The 19,873-nt window shown below is 45.8% G+C and overlaps 2 protein-coding genes across 3 annotated transcripts in view; both read left to right on the plus strand.

The window, feature by feature from the left end:
- Positions 1–1,380: 1,380 nt before the first annotated feature.
- Positions 1,381–3,461, plus strand: LOC132977012 (nuclear factor 7, ovary-like). Its single transcript, XM_061041342.1, has one exon. It carries the CDS (start codon positions 1,637–1,639, stop codon positions 3,026–3,028), a length of 1,392 nt encoding a protein of 463 aa, XP_060897325.1. The 5' UTR covers positions 1,381–1,636; the 3' UTR covers positions 3,029–3,461.
- Positions 3,462–15,269: 11,808 nt separating this feature from the next.
- Positions 15,270–19,873, plus strand: part of rims4 (regulating synaptic membrane exocytosis 4) — a 41,422-nt gene continuing 36,818 nt past the window's right edge. For both annotated transcript variants that reach the window (XM_061041829.1, XM_061041828.1), the window contains exon 1: positions 15,270–16,525. In XM_061041829.1, the coding sequence (XP_060897812.1) occupies positions 16,429–16,525 (97 nt within the window). In that variant the 5' untranslated portion in view covers positions 15,270–16,428. The remainder of the gene's footprint in view (positions 16,526–19,873) is intronic.

Genomic DNA, 19,873 nt, shown 5'->3' on the forward strand with positions numbered 1-19,873 from the left:
TGTTGTAGAGAAGTGAAATGTTAACTTACTGTTTATAGAGTTTTCTCAGGACGGGCAGGAATAGGGGATGATAGAAGCCGTAGCCGTTAGCTATGCTGTCAAGTGGACTGCTAACGTCGAACTTAATGGGCACAGTTTAAGTCCCGCCTTACTGCTGTTGCTAGGTTGATCCGAAGTTAGGTTGAGACTGCAAATCCAATATGGATGCGGCCGTCGATTGGACTCATTTGCTGCCTATGTAACAGACGGGTCAGGGTTTGTCCAGTAATATTTACAGTCTATGAACAGGACGTGTCTGAATATGAGCAGCCCTTTGCCTCTCAGCACGGCTACTTCCTGTTTCAGTCTCCTGTTCCCAACTCACACTGAGGAGGAGATGATTCAAATTAAATTACACATTTTACGCTTTAGTGAGATTAAACACATTTGTCTTCATTGTGAGCAGGGATTGCAGAAAGTAAAAGTGGAAGGGGGGGGGGGGAGGGGGGTGAAGAAAGGAGAAAAACAGGTTAGATAATAGAGAAGGGGAGGACAAGAGGAGGCGAGACACAGAGACACGAGGGAGCCAGCGTCTCAGCCTCAAAGACAAATCAATGTCACCTCGATATTGGCTCGCTCGCCGACACACACACACACACACCTCACACACGCGCACACACACATAGTCGCAGACAAACAGCTGCACACTTCACGTGCTGCAGAGCGACTCACCTCGTACAGCTCCACGCTGCATCACACACGAACACACCACCAATCACTCTGTTACTATCTCTGGTTGTTGGATGTGTGTGTGTGTGTGTGTGTGTGTGTGTGTGTGTGTGTGTGTGTGTGTGTATGTGTGTGTGTTAGTTGTTGTACATACATGATTGAGTCCAAAGTGTTTGTTACATTGCATTGTACTAAAATGCGTTCATTTTCATTTCATGTTCATTTTCAGGCATAGATGCGGCTGAAACAGGTGCATCCCAAGTTTTTCAACATTAACATTTTAATATAACATTATAGTCATTATGGCCTTTAGAAAAACTTTTTTTTTTTGGGGAGGTGGGGTAGTGCACTATAGGCCCCTGTGGCGCGGCCTAAGCTTTTGTCCTTAATGGCATTTTTTCCCCTTACATTACTTTTACTTTTATACTTTAAGTAGTTTTGAAACCAGTACTTTTACACTTTTACTTGAGTAAAAAGCTCGAGTTGATACTTCAACTTCTACAGAAGTCTTTTTAAACCCTAGTATCTATACTTCTACCTGAGTAATGAATGTGTATACTTTTGACACCTCTGGTCAACAATGGTCTCAAAGTTATTTTATGAACCTTGAACCTGATAAGCTGTAGTGATGTATCTCCTCCCCCTCACCTGACACACCTGAGACAACCTGGAAAAAGGTTGTTATTCTGCGTCACTGAGACGAGACGGCATGAAGGACTGACACCTTCACAGCAAAACCAGACCGCTGCACGAGGGAATACTGGGAATACAAGGATACTGGGAATATCTGCACCTTTACCTGAAACTGAATCCACAAACCGGATGAGAAATAAAAATAACAGAGAATACAGATCGAAGGAACTGTCAGTGACAGGGAGTGACTCCCAGCTCTCCCAACTCTCCGTGTTCAGCTTGACTCTGAGATAAAATGGCGTCCAAGTTAGAGGAAGATCTGTGCTGTACGGTCTGCCTTGAGATCTTTAAAGATCCAGTCACCCTGTCCTGCTGCCACAGCTTCTGTAGAGAGTGCGTGGAGGACTCTTGGAAGGAGAAGGAGAACAAGGAGTGTCCGGTTTGTAAGAGGAGACAGTCAAAGGAATTAATACCTCCTGCCTTTGCTTTAAAGAACCTGAGTGAGAGTTTTCTGCAGGAGAGAGATCAGAGAGCTTCAGAGGATCTCTGCAGTCTGCACTCTGAGAAACTCAAACTCTTCTGTCTGGACCATCAGGAGCCGGTGTGTCTCGTCTGCAGAGATTCACAAAAACACAGCAAACACACAATCAGACCCATCGACGAAGCTGCTCACGATCACAAGAAGAAACTTCAGGAAACTCTGGAGCCGGTAAAGAAGAAGTTAAATGTTTTTAAAGAGGTTAAAGTGGAGTTTGATCAAACAGCAGAACACATTCAGGTCCAAGCCCGACACACAGAGAGGCAGATTAAGGAGCAGTTTAAGAAGCTTCACCGGTTTCTAGAAGAGGAAGAGGAGGCCAGGCTGTGTGCACTGAGGGAGGAAGAGGAGCAGAAGAGTCAAAGGATGAAGGAGGAGATGGAGGCTCTGAGCAGAGGGATAGCAGCTCTTTCACACACAGTCAGAGCCACAGAGGACGAGCTGAGAGCTGCAGACGTCTCATTCCTGAAAAACTACAAGGCTGCAGTGGAAAGAGTCCGGCAGCGCCCCCTGCTGGAGGATCCACAGCTGCCCTCAGGAGCTCTGATAGACCAGGCCAAACACCTGGGCAACCTGAGCTTCAACATCTGGGACAAGATGAAGGACATGGTCTCCTACACTCCGGTCATTCTGGACCCAAACACTGCTCATCCAGACTTCATCCTGTCTGAAGATCTGACCGGTGTGAGAGAAGGAGAGGAGCAGCAGCTTCCTGATAATCCAGAGAGGTTTGATTTATTCTGCTCTGTCCTGGGCTCTGAGGGCTTTAACTCAGGGACTCACAGCTGGGACGTCCAGGTTGGAGACAGTACAGACTGGGAACTGGGTGTGGCCGCAGAGTCTGTACAGAGGAAGGGAAAAAAACTGTCTGGATTATGGTTCATATGGTTCACTGATGGTAAATACAAAGCATTCTCCTCATCACATCCAGACACTGTTCTCTCAGTGAAGAAGAAGAAGCCTCAGAGGATCAGAGTGAATCTGGACTGTAACAGAGGAAAGCTGTCCTTCTCTGATCCTGATACTAACACACACATACACACCTTCACACACACTTTCACTGAGAGGATGTTTCCAATCATTAGCACTGGGGAGAAACTCCCACTGAAGATTTTACCAAAGAAGATCTCTGTGACTGTGTCGTCCTGATGTCGCTGGTTGTCTTTATGACAGAGCTCAGATCTGTTTGGTGTAACTCAGGGACTCACAGCTGGGACACTGTGTGTGTGTGTGTGTGTGTGTGGGGGGGGGGGGGGGGGGGGGGGTTCTGTTCTCTGAGTGAAGAAGAGGCTGCAGAGAATCAGAGTGAGTCTGACACCAACACAAACTTTCACTAAGAAACGGTTTGCATGCATCAGAACTGAGAGAAGAACTCCCACTGAGGACTTTACCAGTGAATCTTTCTGTAACTGTGGATTTTAAAAAAAAGCATCTTGATGATTACAATATTCCTCTGAATCTTCTTCTCTGATTGTGTCACTGAGTTTCCATGGTGATAATCAATCATTATTTGTATACCGCCAATTCATAACAAGTGTTATCCCGAGACACTTTACAAAAAGAGCATATGGGAGGATATGCAGGAAGGATTTCTCCTTTGTGTCCCTCTCGTTCCTGTTGTCCACACTTCCTCTCCGCTGAGGTGGAGGTCAGAGCAGGCCGTGCACGAATGAGGACGGCGGTGGTTGTGGTGGAGGTTTTAGAGGGAGGGGGTGCAGATGGAGCACTGAGGAAATGCTACTTAAAATCATGCTAGTTTTCTAAAATGACCAACCCTGCCTTTAATCTTGTAGCTCCCAGTCCACAGGTAGCTCGATCACCTGTTCTGAGTTTGAGTCTTTCTGGAGCTTCATTCTGTAAAGGTTTGGCTCCGTGGGTTTGTTATCATGTTTGAAATGTCAAATATAAGACCTGAAGACTGTTCATATTTCTTTACCATCTTCATGTTCAGAGGATGAAACGTCCTCTGAAGTCTGAACGCTTTACGTTCTTTACAACAACAAAGAGTTAAACTATCTGGTTAGTATGAATCCTGTTCCTGTAATCATCAATAAAGCTTCTTGATCTGAATCCGTCTTTATGACTCGTGTTGTGTTTTATTGATCTTGTAAAAGTCATCATGGAGGAGTCTCTCTCCTGAGAGGATGAGTTTGTCTCTGTCAGTCATTATAAAGTTATTCTGATTATTTCAGGTGTTTCTTTAACTCCAGTCTAAACCTGCAACCTGAACGTTTCAGATCCAGTGGATCAGTGTCGTCTCTGACTCGTCCGGCAGGTCGGAGAGTAGTTAGATTCAGAGATCCAACGAGCTCTGAAAAACACGGGGTTAATGATTGCAGGTTAACATCACATGTCCGTTATTGAACACTTTAACCGTTTGAACAGATTCATTAGAGGAGGGACAGCAGCTCACAGGGACTTGAACCCTCCACCACGTCAGGCTGATGATTGTTGGAGGGAACATGTGACAGTAAAGCTCAAATGTTGGATCATAGCGTTCAGAGAGAGACGTTGGTGATGACGTGTTAGAAGAAGAAATAAATGCTGCATTGTCTGATGAGAGGCGCGAGTACATGGACAAAGTTTGACTTGAGTTTACGATTTTATGTGGTCAAAGATTAAATCATACAAAGTATCAGCAGTGGCAGGGTCAGACATTAACACCCGCCAAGCGCCAACACCACAGGGCGGGTAAATGTTTAATCAAACAGTCTTAAAAACTACGCTTAGTATTCAGTGTGTTTGATGTAGCTGCAGCTCCTCTCTATGCAGCCACACACACACACTGTAACGTGTTGCCCTGGAATAACCCCAAATTCGGCCAAACCCCCTTTCCTGTTTGCTGATGGGAAAACACAATTCATTGATTAACTGTTTGAAAGCCAACTGTACATTGGAATGTAGAGACAGGACGTCATAAAACACTTTGGATAACTTTCTAATCTACACAGGTAAAACAGACCACTTGGCTATGCAGACCCAAATGACTTCAATAACTTTCGTCCTATTTCTAATCTACCCTTCCTATCCAAAATTCTTGAAAAAACAGTTGCATCTCAGGTTCACACTCATTTGTCTGACAATAACCTCTATGAACAGTTCCAGTCTGGTTTCCGCCCCCTCCATAGTACAGAGACAGCACTGGTAAAAATCACCAATGACCTCCTCATGGCAGCTGACTCCGGACTTCTAACCATCCTCATCCTCCTTGATCTAAGTGCAGCCTTCGACACCATCTCCCATCACACACTCCTTGACAGACTTGCCTCCACTGGAATCACTGACACACCCTTACACTGGTTTTCATCCTATCTCTCTGGTCGCACTCAGTTCACTCAACTCGGAACCTTCAAATCCCAGCCATTTCCAGTCACTACCGGTGTTCCTCAGGGTTCTGTCCTTGGCCCCCTTCTGTTCATCATCTATCTCCTCCTCTGCTCTGTAAGGTGACCTTGAGAGTTTTGAAAGGCGCCTTTAAATAAAATGTATTATTATTATTATTATTATGTGTGAACGACCTCGGAATTAGCAAACTCAGAAGGGGTCAGAACCACAGCCGTCTGCGGAGTTAATCAACATGAAATAAAACAGCACCTCTCCACAAATTTGCTCTCTTATTCTCTTATTCTCTTGTTCTCTTACCCTCTTAACTTACTTTTACGTTTTGCTTTCTTCCTGTTTTGCTCCAAAACTCTTTTAAATTTTAAGCTCGGAATCGTAGGAACTGCAGACCCCTTTTCCGTTTTATATTCTATTACTATTTTTTGTGCGCATGCTAACTCAGGTTCTTTTTGACCCAAATTACGTGCTTAGCTTTTCTTTTTGAAGTATTGACCACTCATCTTTCAGAACATTATTTTTGTTATTCTCAAACTGACTAGAATTGACCATCTAAGTCAGTGAGAGTTAACGACCGTTCAATTTTAAAGAACGTTGTTTGGACCCGCTTTGAGCCGCTGAGAGACGGCCCAACGGATGACGACCGGACCGCTGTGCTATTCATCACCCCACTTCACTCATCAACTCAAACCAGCTTTGCTACGGCTATCACGTGGGCCGCCGGCATCTTCGATCCGAAAGAACTCGACGAGGGCTAAGTGGTACCATTCGGCGGAGTTCTCCCGAACGCAACTCATAGTAAGGAGCGTTCTGATTAAGTAGTGGGTGTGTAGCAGCAAAGCTTGTCGTATCCGAATCAAAGCCTCTAAATCAACTTTTATACCAAATTCATTAAGTCCCTTTCTCTTTTTTTTAAAATCCTTACCTAGTTAAATCACTCAAAGATATCGCGTTTTACCTCGTTACTCTAACATAAGAACTTCACCATTCCAACTTAGAAACCAATACATAATATTGTCTTATATACGTTGTCACGTCAGTATCACTGTCGTAATTATATCCTTTGCATATTTACTCCATTTATATATCTTTTCTTCACCATTTTCTTTATTAAACTTCCCACATAAAATTTCAGTACTTTGTCTGTGTATTTTTCTGGTTTCAAACTTCTTGAGAATTTGCTCCGATGATATGAGATAGAGTCATAGATTAATTTATTACTACAACTAAGGTTAATTATCTTATGCTTATACTTAAGCTGGTGCCCCGAATTAGAATACGCTACACCGCCCAGGTTAACTGGTGACTCTAAATTGTCCGTAGGTGTGAATGTGAATGCAGCTGGTTGTCTGTCTCTAGGTGTCGGCGAGAGTGTAACTCTGCCTCTCGCCCAATGACAGCCAGGATCGGCTGCAGCCCCCCGCGACCCCGGGCTGGATCGATGGATAGAGTAATGAATTGATGTGAAATATATTGTTTACACTCAATGACTTCACAGGTGTGGTTATTGAGTTTACATCTGTTTTTTTAGTAGCCATTTTTCTGCAGAATCCTGTTACGTCGAACATGTTTAATGGCCTCCTATAAATTAAAATGTTAAAAATGTCAAATCTCTCACATCTTTTAAAATCTCACATGACTTCATCTAAGTCACAACATCATACAGCCAGAGAGAGATCTGATCGTTGACTTTTTGTCCTTGTGTAGATAGACCTGCTCTGAGCACACACACACACACACACACACACACACACACACACACACACACACACACACACACACACACACACACACAGAGAGTCCAGGCTTACCTGGAGATCCATCATGTCTCCGTTACATAACTTCTTTATCTGTCGCCTCCCCACGTCTGCACATGAACACACAGCATGTTGTCACAGAGAGAGGGGAATATAGTGTTTCTATACTACACACACACACACACACACACACACGCACGCACACACACACACACACACACACACACACACACACACACACACACACACACAGTTGAAGCTCAGTGGAGGTCTTTACCTCTGGCTGCTCAGCCGTCTGTTTCTTCCTGGATGGACCCCAGAGACCCAGCAAGACTGACACGATGACGTCAGTGTGTGTGTGTGTGTGTGTGTGTGTGTGTGTGTGTGTGTGTGTGTGTGTGTGTGTCACACTGTATACATGAGAAGCAGTGCGTGGTGTGTAAGGCGTACCTTACTGTCTGCCTGTCTTCAGGATATGAAATCTTTGTGTTTCCAGACTTTAAATAAAACCGATGCTCGTCTTGAGCTATGTTTTTTATGGAAACTGTTCAAAATGTTCCGCTTCAGGGTCTCTGGGGTGGGATGTGGTCAGGTTTTGTTTCCTGGATTCCCTGATGGTAAGTTAAAGTCAGTGGTAAGAGCTCCAAATCCTAAAAGATCCTTCACATAAGAAAAGTCCTCTTCACTGAGAGGAGGCTGAGATGCTGAGGTACCGTCTGTCCCGCGGCAGCAGGTAGAACAGTTTGAAGCTGATGCTGAGGCTTTGAAGATCGTGTTGGCCTTCCTCTCTGTAACAGTGAGTCATTAGGAGTCCACGCCCCTCATTGACTCTCACAAGTCATGTTTAATACACTCACATTGTGTCTTAACAGCACACAAGTGATGGATATCGCGCTGCATGCATTAAATATTTCTGATCAAATGTGAAGATGTTTTAAATCAATTCCTGGGAGGGTGCATGGACTGACATTTCTGCGGTCGACCCTGGTTACCGCTGATGGGAGACGGGATGTAATTTCAGTATGTTCCTCCTGCTTTGGCTCTCCATTCAGACTGCTCATACGTGATTGGTCAATCTGTAAACGTATACAAAAATAAAGACCCCCGAGGACGGATTCTGCATCTTTATGTATAACAGGAGATTAGAGGGTTTTTAATCCAAAACGTAAAATGTTGACGAGATTAAAGAGCTCTGACTTGAAGGAGATGCTGCGTTATGATTGTTTCCATTAAGTAGACGGAGCAAAAGACGCCGTGGGGAAAATAAAGGACGAGAGAAATAAAAAAAATAAAAAAATGTGTTTTTATTATAGATTTAAAAAATAGGAGAACCCTTCAGACCTGCTCCGCTCCAAATACAAAAAGTTAGAATGTTAATACCCAGCGAGGCGGGATTACGATGGAAAAACACAAATTCAATTGCATAATCTCAGTGGACTACATGGCTCTGTGTGTGTGTGTGTGTGTGTGTGTGTGTGTGTGTGTGTGTGTGTGTGTGTGTGACCTTACAGTCATTTCAAATAAAAATCCTTTGAACGCCGTGAGACCCCCTCACAGAAATCTTTTAATCTGTTTTTCGTCTCTTCTCACATTTTGTCACCTTAAACACGCGGCCCATTAATTATTCTCCTTCCTCTTCCGTTCGCTCGCTCTCTCGCTCTCGCTCTCTCTCCTTTTCCTCGCCGGGTGGTCTTGTCATCTCACATCAGTGTCAGCCGGTTCTGACGTGGCTCTTGCAGCTTGCAGTTGCCTTGGCAACGTCCCCTGTTTTGGGGCGGGCAGGGAGCCAAACGGGCAATCAGCATGGACGTGACCTGCCTGCCCTCTCGTGATCTCACTGCCAGGTCAGGCTCAGATTGCTAGACGTGTCTTCAACGTGTTATATCAGGTCTCTGCAGGAGGAGCAACGATACGATGATTAATGAACAAAGCAGAACAGTAAAATCCAGTCAGAGGGCAGGGTCTCTGCAGACACAGTCACCACCACACATGTATGGAGGCCCAGAAGGGACGATGGAGCAGCTTGACTTTGTACTGTTGGAATTTGAAAGGTTGAATCATAACAGAAATACACAATCTGGTAAGCAGCAGGCACAAACCAACCGTTATCTAACCCCTGAATTTAGCCAGGTCATAAGGTCAAGTTCTGATACACGTACACACATACCCACCCACCCTTTCCTGGTAATGGACCAGTTTGTCCGGCCAAGAAACTAGAAACTTCTAGGAAATGGTCTTTATATAGCACACATGTTGTAATTGCTCAGTGTGATGATTGGGATGCTATAGAAGAACTGCGCCAAGAGAAATAAACAGATCATCAATTCACAAGCCATAGTCTCTGTCTGATTGTTCAAGAGCATTTACTCTTCTACATAATGGCGCTGCGAGCACACTAGGAAGAATGATCGGACACCTGCGGCATCCAGGGCTGGATCGCACGCTAGCACAAGCTAACCGCCGGTGTTTGTCAACCGCTCTTCCAACAGGAAGCAGACTGACGTCACGTCGAGGACATGAATCCTTTACATTGTCTCTTGGTTTTCTTGGTGATATTTCTTTGAATTAAAGCAAACATTAAACACAAGGAGCTGAAACACACCTAAAGGTCATCACTGAGGGAAGGAGGAGTTAACTTTGGTAACCTAGCAACAATGAGCGTTGCTGAGAAGCGCTATGAGACGGAGGTTGTGAGCGCCGTCTGTGGACACGGGCCCTATATTGTCACATCGTTTACACTGATTCATTGTTCAGAAATCTTTAATAAGTAACTCTTCGTGTTTTCTGAATACTTTGCCGTCAAATAAGAAAGTGCTGTCTCAAGTCACTCTGATCATTAGATTGTTTTTTGTCTCAGACAGGAAGTGGAGGCAGTCTTTCCCTGCAGTGCTACCATGACATTATCTCCCACAGAAATGTCAGAGTGGCTGCTCTCTACCTGCAGTTACACAACTGAACGATGTCTGTGACCTGCTGTTCTTTGACGCTGAGCTCACATGCTTCAACTCGAGGCTAAAATGTGATCTACTCAAAGAAACGTTTCTCCCGTTTTTTGTTGTTTTTTTCTGACTTTTTGCAAGTACAATTTCATGAACTGCAATGGAAATATTTCTATACATGGATGGATAACATGATGTCAGAACAAATGAACGTTGTTCCTGTTAAAAAAAACTAAAAATTAAAGCAAAATTCACAAGATGATAAGATGTGCACAAGGTCACATATCCTCCTCCTCCTCCTCTTCAGTGTAAATAAGTCTCAGAGCTCCTCAAAACATGTGTGTGAAGTTTCTTGTTCTAAATCCACTCTGATCCTGTATTTGATCATGTCTATAAACCCCTCTATTTCAGCCCTGCTCAAAACAGACTGTTTCTGTATCTGTAGCTTTAAATATGTAAATGAGCTGTGTCTGACCACGCCCCCTCTCTGGAAGGGCTTGGGTGGCTCAGGCTTTCTCTTGTCAGATGTGACAAACTGCAGGGAAAACAATCAAGAGAAACAAATCAGTCAACAAACTAAAAAATAGAAACACAGATGAGCTAGATGGAAGGAACAGAGGTGGAAATCAGATTCAGACAGACCAAAAAGAGAATCAGCAGAAGAACTGATGGGCAGATAAATAAAGAAATGAGTAAACAGAAGGACGGCTGATGAGAGCAGCAGAAAAACTGAGAGGTAGAGAGGAAACAGTCTGAGGGAGGAGCAGATGGAGGGGAGGCAGTGACACGAGCCGGGCGCAGACAGAGACAGAGGCAGCTACGTGTGGTGAAAGGTCAGTGCGTCTGTGATAAGGTGTGCCTGGACAGCATGCTCACAGCGAGCGGGCCGGGCGCTTGTCAACACGATAGCGGTGCACTTCACTGACCACGGTGCACTCAGCAGAGCACACGGGGGCCGAAGCGTCGCCGTGTAAAGAGGCTTTTAAAACATCACCAGGTAGCAGCCGGGGAGAAACACAAACAGGAGCAGAAAGGCCAAATCAGTCGACGAGCAGCAGCCGGAAAAAAACAGTGAGGGAGAAAATGTTACCCTCCAGGTTCCAGAAGAGATTAAACATCTGCACAAAGAATGAAATCACAAACTACAGGATTCATTATCAGCTGATGTTTTTATAAACGTTTCTGTCTGCACGGCGCCGCATGTTGGTACATGATGTAAGACACTTCAGAGAGATTCTGTTCTCTGCATGTCATCGCTTCTAAAGCAGAAATAATACAAGAGAAAAAAATCTGACAAAGCAGGATTATTGTGAGCAGGCAGAGGCTGACGGCAAAGGGACAGAGAGGTAAATCTTTTTATATAAAATATCCTCTTAGCAGGAACAAGTGAGTCATCACTAAAACAAATGTGTGACAAAACGGTGTGGACCAATCGAAACTGTAGAGGGTCTTTTCAGCAAGAGCAGCGTGAATCAGTATAAGACTTACTATGTGACTCTCAGAGCAGATCAAACCGCTCTCTTTGGACACACCTCCTTCATCCCTCAGCCCTCGCCTCTCCTCCTGCCTTTCCTGTTTCACCAGCAGACATCCATCTGTCCTTTTTCTTCCACCTATCCGAGGTCAGGTCACCGTGGAAGCAGGCGAATCAAGTCGACCCAGACTTCCCTCACCCCAGCGACATGTCCCAGATCCTTCTGGGGGATTCTGAGGCGTTCAGACAGGAAATATAATCCCTCAGGAGAACTCTGGGTCTACCCCCGGGTCTCCTCCCAGTAAGGCATGCACGGAAAACCTCCAAAGGGAGGCGACCAGGAGGAATCCTAATCTGATGCCGAACCACCTCCACTGGCTTCTTTCGATGCTCTACTCTGAGCTCCCCAGACACCCTCCGCCCTTACCTGCACTTTCCACATCGATAGAACAACATGTTGCTTTGTCTTTCTGAGGATGATTTGGTGCCATACGATCAGGAGTCCATATGTTGTGTTTTGTTTTGAAATTGAGCGGACGACTCTGTGCGTTTTTCTTGTCTCACTTCCTGTCTGGGTTGCCATATTCTGTCCAGCTTGACGCGTGCTTGACAGCGTACTCCGTCGGAAATAGACTCGCAGCGTATTTGAAAACGGAGCGGAGCACAGTGGCGCAGCTGGCACGCTCCAGAGACCGGGGGGAAAAAAAGCGGGATCACTTTGCCTTTGACCCAGAACAGGTTGATGTCGGACAGCTGCCTCGAGACAGCAGTAAACCCAAAATACACATGACCACGCCTGATTCCAGGCCCTCAGATAGGTGCACACATGGCGACAGGTACATCTACTCAAACATCCTTTTCATTCACAAACTAGAAAAGACGGTTGTGTTGTGCTGTGGAGTGTAGCGCTCAGAGCAAGGTTTAGTGATGTTAAACATGTGGTCCGACACTGCTGAGGCTACTCCTCTCTGTTCTGTCTGCATGTGTGTCTTTGTATTCCACTAACTGTGCAGTGTGTTTGTTTTGATTATGTGTGTGTGTGTGTGTGTGTGTGTGTGTGTGTCGGCTTCTATCTATAGCAGCAGAGAGATGAATGGAGCCCTGTGAAGCAGCGCTGATTACACAGCTCTCCTCCTCCCGTCTCTGCATCACAGAAGGAGACCAACAACAGAGCCAACGAGTGCAGAAAGAGGAAGACAAAACAGAGAAAGACGCAGGGAGGACGGAAGGAAGGGGTGAGAGAGAGAGAGAGAGAGAGAGAGAGAGAGAGGGGGAGAGAGAGAGAGAGAGAGAGAGGAATTATTTGAAGAGGTAGACAGACAGGAACGACACTCTGAAAGCAATGATTACATTCTTCAACAGAGGAGGTGTCAGCGTTTACAAGTTCATGACAAGTTATTGAAGACCAATCAGAAGTGAATGCTCTCCTACAGGCACGTCAACAGGCATCAGGCAAAATACTTTAAACCTCCTCCTGCTGAAGCATCAACCTGGAACTTTACCAACTTAAAACAATTGTTTCAAAGTTACTTTTACTTTTAATCAAGCTGCAACCTCCGATGTTTAAAGAAATGGAGCCGATGCTGAAGTGTAAAATCCTGTAGTTCCTCGAGTGTCCACTAGAGGCTGGCTACAGAAGCACAGGAAGTCACATACACACCCATTCAAAAAAGCCCGGCTGCATATGTTGCTGTTGGACGGTTGCAAACTGGTTCCACTGTTGCTCAGAGGGAAGGTATCGTGATCTGTCTCACGGCCAATAGGAAAGCAACAATCCGAGAGCAGAGATTACATCCCTGCAGATTTTATTCAGAACAGACTGAGGCGTAACCTTCCAGACCTATCTCAACCTATTGTCGTCATGGCAACACATACTCCACATGCTACACAGTTAGCAAAACAACGGAAAACGCGAAATTCCTGTAATATTACTGAACCTTGTCAGTCGACGTGGTTCCTTGGCTTCTCTTGACGTCTTTGTAGGCGTCGCCATCCTCTGCTTGTCAACAAATGCACGCCGGGGAGGACCGGGCGGTGTAAGACGGTGCAGTTGCACCCGCAGACCGTCAGTGGGCGCCAAAGCACAAACCCAACCTAAATCCTCCGTCATGTTCCTTTAACTAACATTGAATACTTTTCTCCTGTATTTCAGACATTTTTGTTGAAGTTTTCTCATCTGGGGCGACGATAGCGGTTATATTGCATTCCCCGTGTACAGAGGCTAGAGTCATCGTCATAGCGGGCGTGGGTTTGAATCCGACCTCGGCCCCTTTGCTGCATGTCATCCCTCACTCTCTCTCCTCCCCACATTTCCTGTCTCTCTCCAGCTGTCTCGTCTAATGAAGGCAAAAATGGCCCAGAAAGAATCCTTCAGGGAGGAGAGTCTGTTTTTCCATTCGTCACTGTCGTCACCTAAAAAGTATTTTCTGTCTTGTTATAATAAAAAAAGCAAAAAGCAAAAGGCCCATTTAATATTGAAGCCTCTGTTTGCCCTACATCAGCAAACCACAACATCAGCTGGAATATTGATTACATCTATGGAGTTATTATGAATGCCTGTCATCACTGCCACCGGCTCGGCCGTCGATAAATGGATTCTCAGCGTGTGTGCAGAAAGGGCCTTCGATCTTAACATCGAGGAGGAGGACGTCGGCCTCAGAGGAGAATAAGAGAGTAAAGGTTATGAGGTGTCGCTTTGTCAACAGTTGCAGCCACGTTTTCCACAGCGGTGATTTAGTCCTGACGTCACACTCATTGCACGTTCATCTGATTCATGGCAACCTTCCCCTTTATATTCATCATCACGGCACTGTCTCGACCCTCGCTGTAACCCGGTAATATTCAGAAGGATACAAACACTCACACCATTAAGTTTTACTGTCAGATCCATCACAACAACTCGGGTCACGATCGCACCACTAGATCCCTCTCTCAAACATTCACCTCTGTACCTGTTTTCACAAACAGCTGAGGTCAAAGGTCAGAGGTCAGCGGTGGTTCTCATATACAGACACTAAATCGCCCACATTATATCAGGACAACAACCTCAACCTCACTTGAAGCAGGCATACAAACACCACCCGATGGACGGACAAACATTTCGACAAGAATCGACCAGAGCTCTATTCTATGCAAATGAGTCCAGGGGCCGCCGGGATTAGCCGTGCGTTTACCCAATCAGGTGCTTTCATTGAGGCTGGGTTCACCTACAGCAAAACACTTGGTTTTAAAGGAGTGGGTGGAGAGTATACGCCCATCAAGCGGCGAGTTGAGTGCTCCGGTGCGATCCCTAGTGTCCTCGTCTGAATGTATGTGTCGCTGTCCCGTCCCTGTTGTCAGGTGCGATTTTTATCTGCTGCAGAACAGGACCCTGCTGTACACCAGGCCAGTTTAACTTCCCAACTAGTCTTGGAAATTTTTGATCTTTTTCTGTAATCGTGATAATTGAGAGAGCGTTCATTATCACATCATCTGAGTTTCCCTCCCTGAGAGCGGGTGTCCAGAGGAAATGGCTGCTGTGTGAATATGCATGATGGTTCTTCACAGCTGCTTTAACAAAGTGGGACTTCATATCTGTGGGTTAAATATCCAGCATCATAAACTTTGATAAAAAAAAAAAAACATTCAGTATGGATTGTTGGCTTGGCTTCAGATGATCTTTGACTCGGACACAGTCGCAGGGCATCGATATTGAACGGCATTAGGAGATGAAGAAACAGAAACACACATTGTGAACTCGCCCTGCCCTGCTTTGCCTCCACATCTCCAAAGCCACACCCATATTCCCTCATCCTCACTCCGATTGGCTTAGCTGCCAGCAACAGTCTGCTCTCCATCCCCTCTGTTTCCCCGCTCCCTCCCTCTCTCTGTTTCTCTCTCTCTCTCTCGCTCTCCACACAGCTCGCCCGTGAATGAGTCCACTCAGACACAAGCTGTTAAACAGAGCAGCCTCTCTCTCGCTCGCCCTCGTTCTCTCAGGAGCAGACAGAACAGCAGAGCATCGGCGGCAGAGCGACACAGGACGAAGACACAACACTGAGAGGAACATTTAGAGGAGTGCGTCGCCTGCAAGACCGCGCACATCAGAGCAGAAGCAACAGATTGCTCCCCGGTTGCATCTGTTGCTGCGACTGATGCTCCCCCAGCTGACCTGGGTTTGGATTTGTACGAAACCTCCCGCAACCCGACGTCTCCCAGGCTTTTAAAAGTCAGTTTACCTGTGGGGAAAGAGATGCTTCTGTGATGTCAAAGCACGAGGAAACGACAGCGCCGAGCAACAGGAACGGAAGGCTTTGATTCAGTCAGCAGCGTCTCCTCCCTCCTTTCCTCCCTCCACCAGGATCTGAGGACGAGCAGACAGCCGAGCGGTGAATGCACAAGCAGGCGGAGGGGGTCAGATTGACATGCAGAGTGCAGAGTTCAGGGAGTTTTTAGCTGGAAAACAAAGAGAGCAGGAGCAGGTTTGGTAGCTGCGTGGTGAAGAAGAAGAAGAAGAAGAAGAAGAAGAAGAGGGTAAGACTTTTCCCCCAGACAACAACAAGTCCATCAGAAGATCAGCTGGACCTGTGAGGATGACGAGGAGGATGTTAACGAGCGTCTGCAGCAGAACAGAAGAGAAACAAGAGTGTGAACATTAGAGACGACATGACAGGAAGAGAGGGATTGAACTCTGCGCTGCACTGCCACAGATAGATTCAGAAACAAAGACATCATCTCCCACAACGTTTGATCATCTGAGGAGAGCGAGCAGAAAGAAAGACACTCATTGGTGGAGGATGATTCTGCACCAGAGCGTTGATTTAGTCGAGTAAGAAGCGTAGAGTAAGAATCTGAAGTTTGAGCACCGCTTTGTTTCGGTGCGAGCGTCTTCGGGGGGGTGGGGGGGGTTGGTGCTTGTTTTTTTTCGACTCTTCTCGAGGTGGATCTGCCGTGGGGGGCAGCTGACAGCCATCCAAGACGCCGCGCGCCGTACTCCGCGTGAAGAATGCCCAGCCGCGCCTGGCCAAGCCGGCCGACCCGGGCCCGACGGCGGGCCTCTACATGGAGAGGTCGCAGAGCCGCATCAGCCTGTCGGCGTCCTTCGAGGCCCTCGCCATCTACTTCCCCTGCATGAACTCCTTCGACGAGGACGATGGGGGTGAGTAAGAATCACACACACACACACACACACACACACACGTTAAGAGCACACAAAGATTGATGGAGTCATACATAAAACATGGGACAGAATGCAGATGTCGTTTGTCACCTGTCCGCTGTAGGACGGATGTTTCTGTAAATCAACTGAAACATGAGCGCGTCCTGCAAAGTCCTGCTGTCATGTTTACGCACGCTTTTGTTGTTTTCATGGCGGCTGGAGCAGCGCACTGACCTCACCATGGTCTAAGGCTCATCAGTATTTTTGACAGTTTTCTAAATCTGACAATTAAGAATAAAAACGATTTATTTATTAAGATTCTCTGGCAATAAAAACACAAAACTACCTTTTCTTCTTTATAATTATGAGTTATAGTTTGTAATATTGAAGTTGTAAACTAAAACTAATGAAACTGAAACGTATGTTAAAAGGCCCCCTGATAATTTCTTAAAGTATTTCCACATATATTTTTGTAGATCGATTTGAATTGTCTGTATTTGTTTCCATTATTAACTGAGTTGTGAGTTATCGTTTCATCCCAATCAGAGTGTAATGACGTATCTTTGACACGATCTATGCAACAAAATTAAGCTGAAGTGTAAAATCCTGCAGTTCCTTGAGTGTCCACTAGAGGCTGGCAGCAGAAGCACAGGAAGTCACATACACACCCATTCTAAAAAGTCTGTTTTTACAGCAGAGATGAACATGTTTACAGCCTGGTTCATAAAAAACAAAAAGGTCTGATTAGCTCATGTCTCGATCGACACACACTGTACGGGGGGTGAATGTTTTGATGACTCATCCGTTTTGATTTGATGAAGGATAAGAGTTATTCACAATAAGGCGTGGAGCTGACATGATTGACAGGTGTCACTCCTGAGTCACCAACCCACTCCCACTCGCTCCAGGTGAATTCTCCTGATTATATCCTGCTGCGTTCTCACATCAGCTCACTCTGACTTTCTGCAGAATAAATACGAGGAGGCTGGAGGAGAAACTCCGGGTGAAGAGAGAAACATTCAGCTGTTTGTGTTCACACATGACGCTCAGCATGAAAACCTTAGGAGGTTTTCAGGAGTTTTCTGCAGGTGTGAAAGCTCTCTTTGTCACCACAGCTTTCGGCTTGTTTGATAAACAGCACAGGCCTTGGAGTCATTCAGACGTGTATTTGGTGCATGTATGTTGCCGACCTGTGTGGTTATGTCAGGATTCAGTGATGAGATTGTCTGCAGGATAAAGAAATCAAATGATGTCATTCTGCTTTTATTGCTACATTACTCCTGATGCCCTCTCTAATACTAATCCTGCCGGGAACATTTGGGAGTCTTTCTGATACAGATTGAAGAGGACGCTGACAGATGACAGGTTTTCTGATGAGAAATGTGTTTGTAGGTTTGAGGTGTTAATACGTTTAGATGTGTATGTGACACATTTGAAGTGGTTCACTGTGTTCTTGCTGAGGAAAAACAAAGACAAGATGTCAGGACGGCTGTTCTCTTTGATGCAAAGTTCTGTCTTATTATGTGGGAATACTTTTTTTCTGTGGAGACGTCCACTTGTTGTGCTTATTGGAAGGACACTTTTCATTTCTGTTTCAGCAGAGGTCAAAGTTTACAGCCGAGCGAGGCCAAGGGGGGCGGGCTTTGGAGCAATGCATTCTGGTTAATTTTGTGTCCGTACTCCTTTTTACTTTAACGGTAACTTCAGTTTGACGTACAAATCCCGCTATTACACGGTGTGATGGACCGAGGACAACCTGAGCGCGAGCAGAGCGCCCCCTGTACTCAGGGCTTCCCTAACCCTATATGGCGTTACTGTCCTGTGTTGACCCCCCTCTTGCAATATTTCACTCTGCGGCACTCCAGAAGTACCTCCATGTAGGTCAAGCAGCACTTAATGACTGAAATGCCCGAGGCAGAGACGGGTGTTTTGGCTCGTATTCAGTACGTTCTCTAAAGAACTGTTTTTCAGAGTAAGGGTTCTGACCCTCTGGGGGGGTACCAGAGGAAAGGGGGTGGGGCGGGGGGGAATGGTCCAAAAATACAAATCAACTACCAACATCATTTGTGACAATTACATTTTTTAAAGGTATTTTGAGACGTTTTTAATCACTGCATAAAAACTTCTGTTCAACGTGTTGAGTGATGTCAAGTCAGGAATTATAACAGTGGGGCGTCAGTGGCCTATTGGTTACTGCACGCGGCCCATGTACGGAGGCTATAGTCCTCCAAGAGGGCGGTCAGGGTTCGAGTAGGAGCAGGGTTTGGACGGTAACGGAAACTGAGTCAAAGGTTTGGACCATCGCGTTTCAAATTAACATCCAGTTTAAAGATGAATTGAAAACATGAAGCTGATAATGAACTCTGCAGCTCTGCAGGGGAGGGGGGGGGGGGACTGAAACTGAAGGTGTGAAGTTGGAAAGACGGCTCATTTCTGCACCATGCCCCCTTACAGCTCAGGCTTAACTGCTCCTGTTGCATCATCGACATTTACATAATAAAACACACCAGAGGGAGAGCAGCCGCAGCATGGTCAGCAGGACGTCATGGTTCTTTTTCATACACATCATCAAAACAGAATACACTGCGTGGCTGCAACCACCTGTTGTTATTCTTCAAACACCTGCCACGACTTAAAGATCCAATCAGTGAGATGTGTAGTGAGTGAAATGATAAAGTGACCTTACTCTATGATCAGACATGTTATGTTGAAGTGCTGGCTTCTCTGACAACAATGCAGCAGCCAGTATGTTTGGATGCCCCTCGGTTTGCCAGATATGAGAGCAGTTATCAGGTCAAACCAACAGGTGTTGCAGCGATGGAAGCGGGCAAGAGAACTGGTTCAGATAGAAGTGATTGTACCCGACCTAAAAAGCCTCTGCATGTTTCTAATAAACTCCACGAGCAGAAACGTGCTCAAACTAGGATCAATATTGGAGATGCTTTTGAAAAATGGAGAGAGGTTAGAACGCAGAAAGGTTTACAGACCGATGCAGAGCTGGATAAACACTGAAGCTTCAGTGTCCACCACATGGCGACCTGTGTGAGCATTGACTCTAGAGAGGAGGGGGCGGGGGGAGACAGCTCTCTACAATGTTTAGAATTTGGACCGGAGTACCCATTTTAAACACTAGGTGTCTGAGTTACATACTGCTCCTTTAACACAAATGATGCGACTCATTTTCAATGGGACACAAAGCAGAACACTGAAGCTGAGTGTGACCTGTGACATTTTTCTTTTCCTGTCAGTAGAATCGACTTATTGATTTGAGTTAACAGATTATTCATCCTGTCGCCTGAAGTGATCACTGATAACATTGCAACCACCTTCAATCACCTCGCTGAGGAT

Source organism: Labrus mixtus, chromosome 7 (genome assembly GCF_963584025.1).
Source record: "Labrus mixtus chromosome 7, fLabMix1.1, whole genome shotgun sequence".
NCBI lineage: Eukaryota > Metazoa > Chordata > Actinopteri > Labriformes > Labridae > Labrus > Labrus mixtus.

What these genes read in the sequence shown, in the direction of transcription:
- LOC132977012 (XM_061041342.1), top strand. Translation starts at nt 1,637, where the DNA reads ATGGCGTCCAAGTTAGAGGAAGATCTGTGCTGTACGGTCTGCCTTGAG.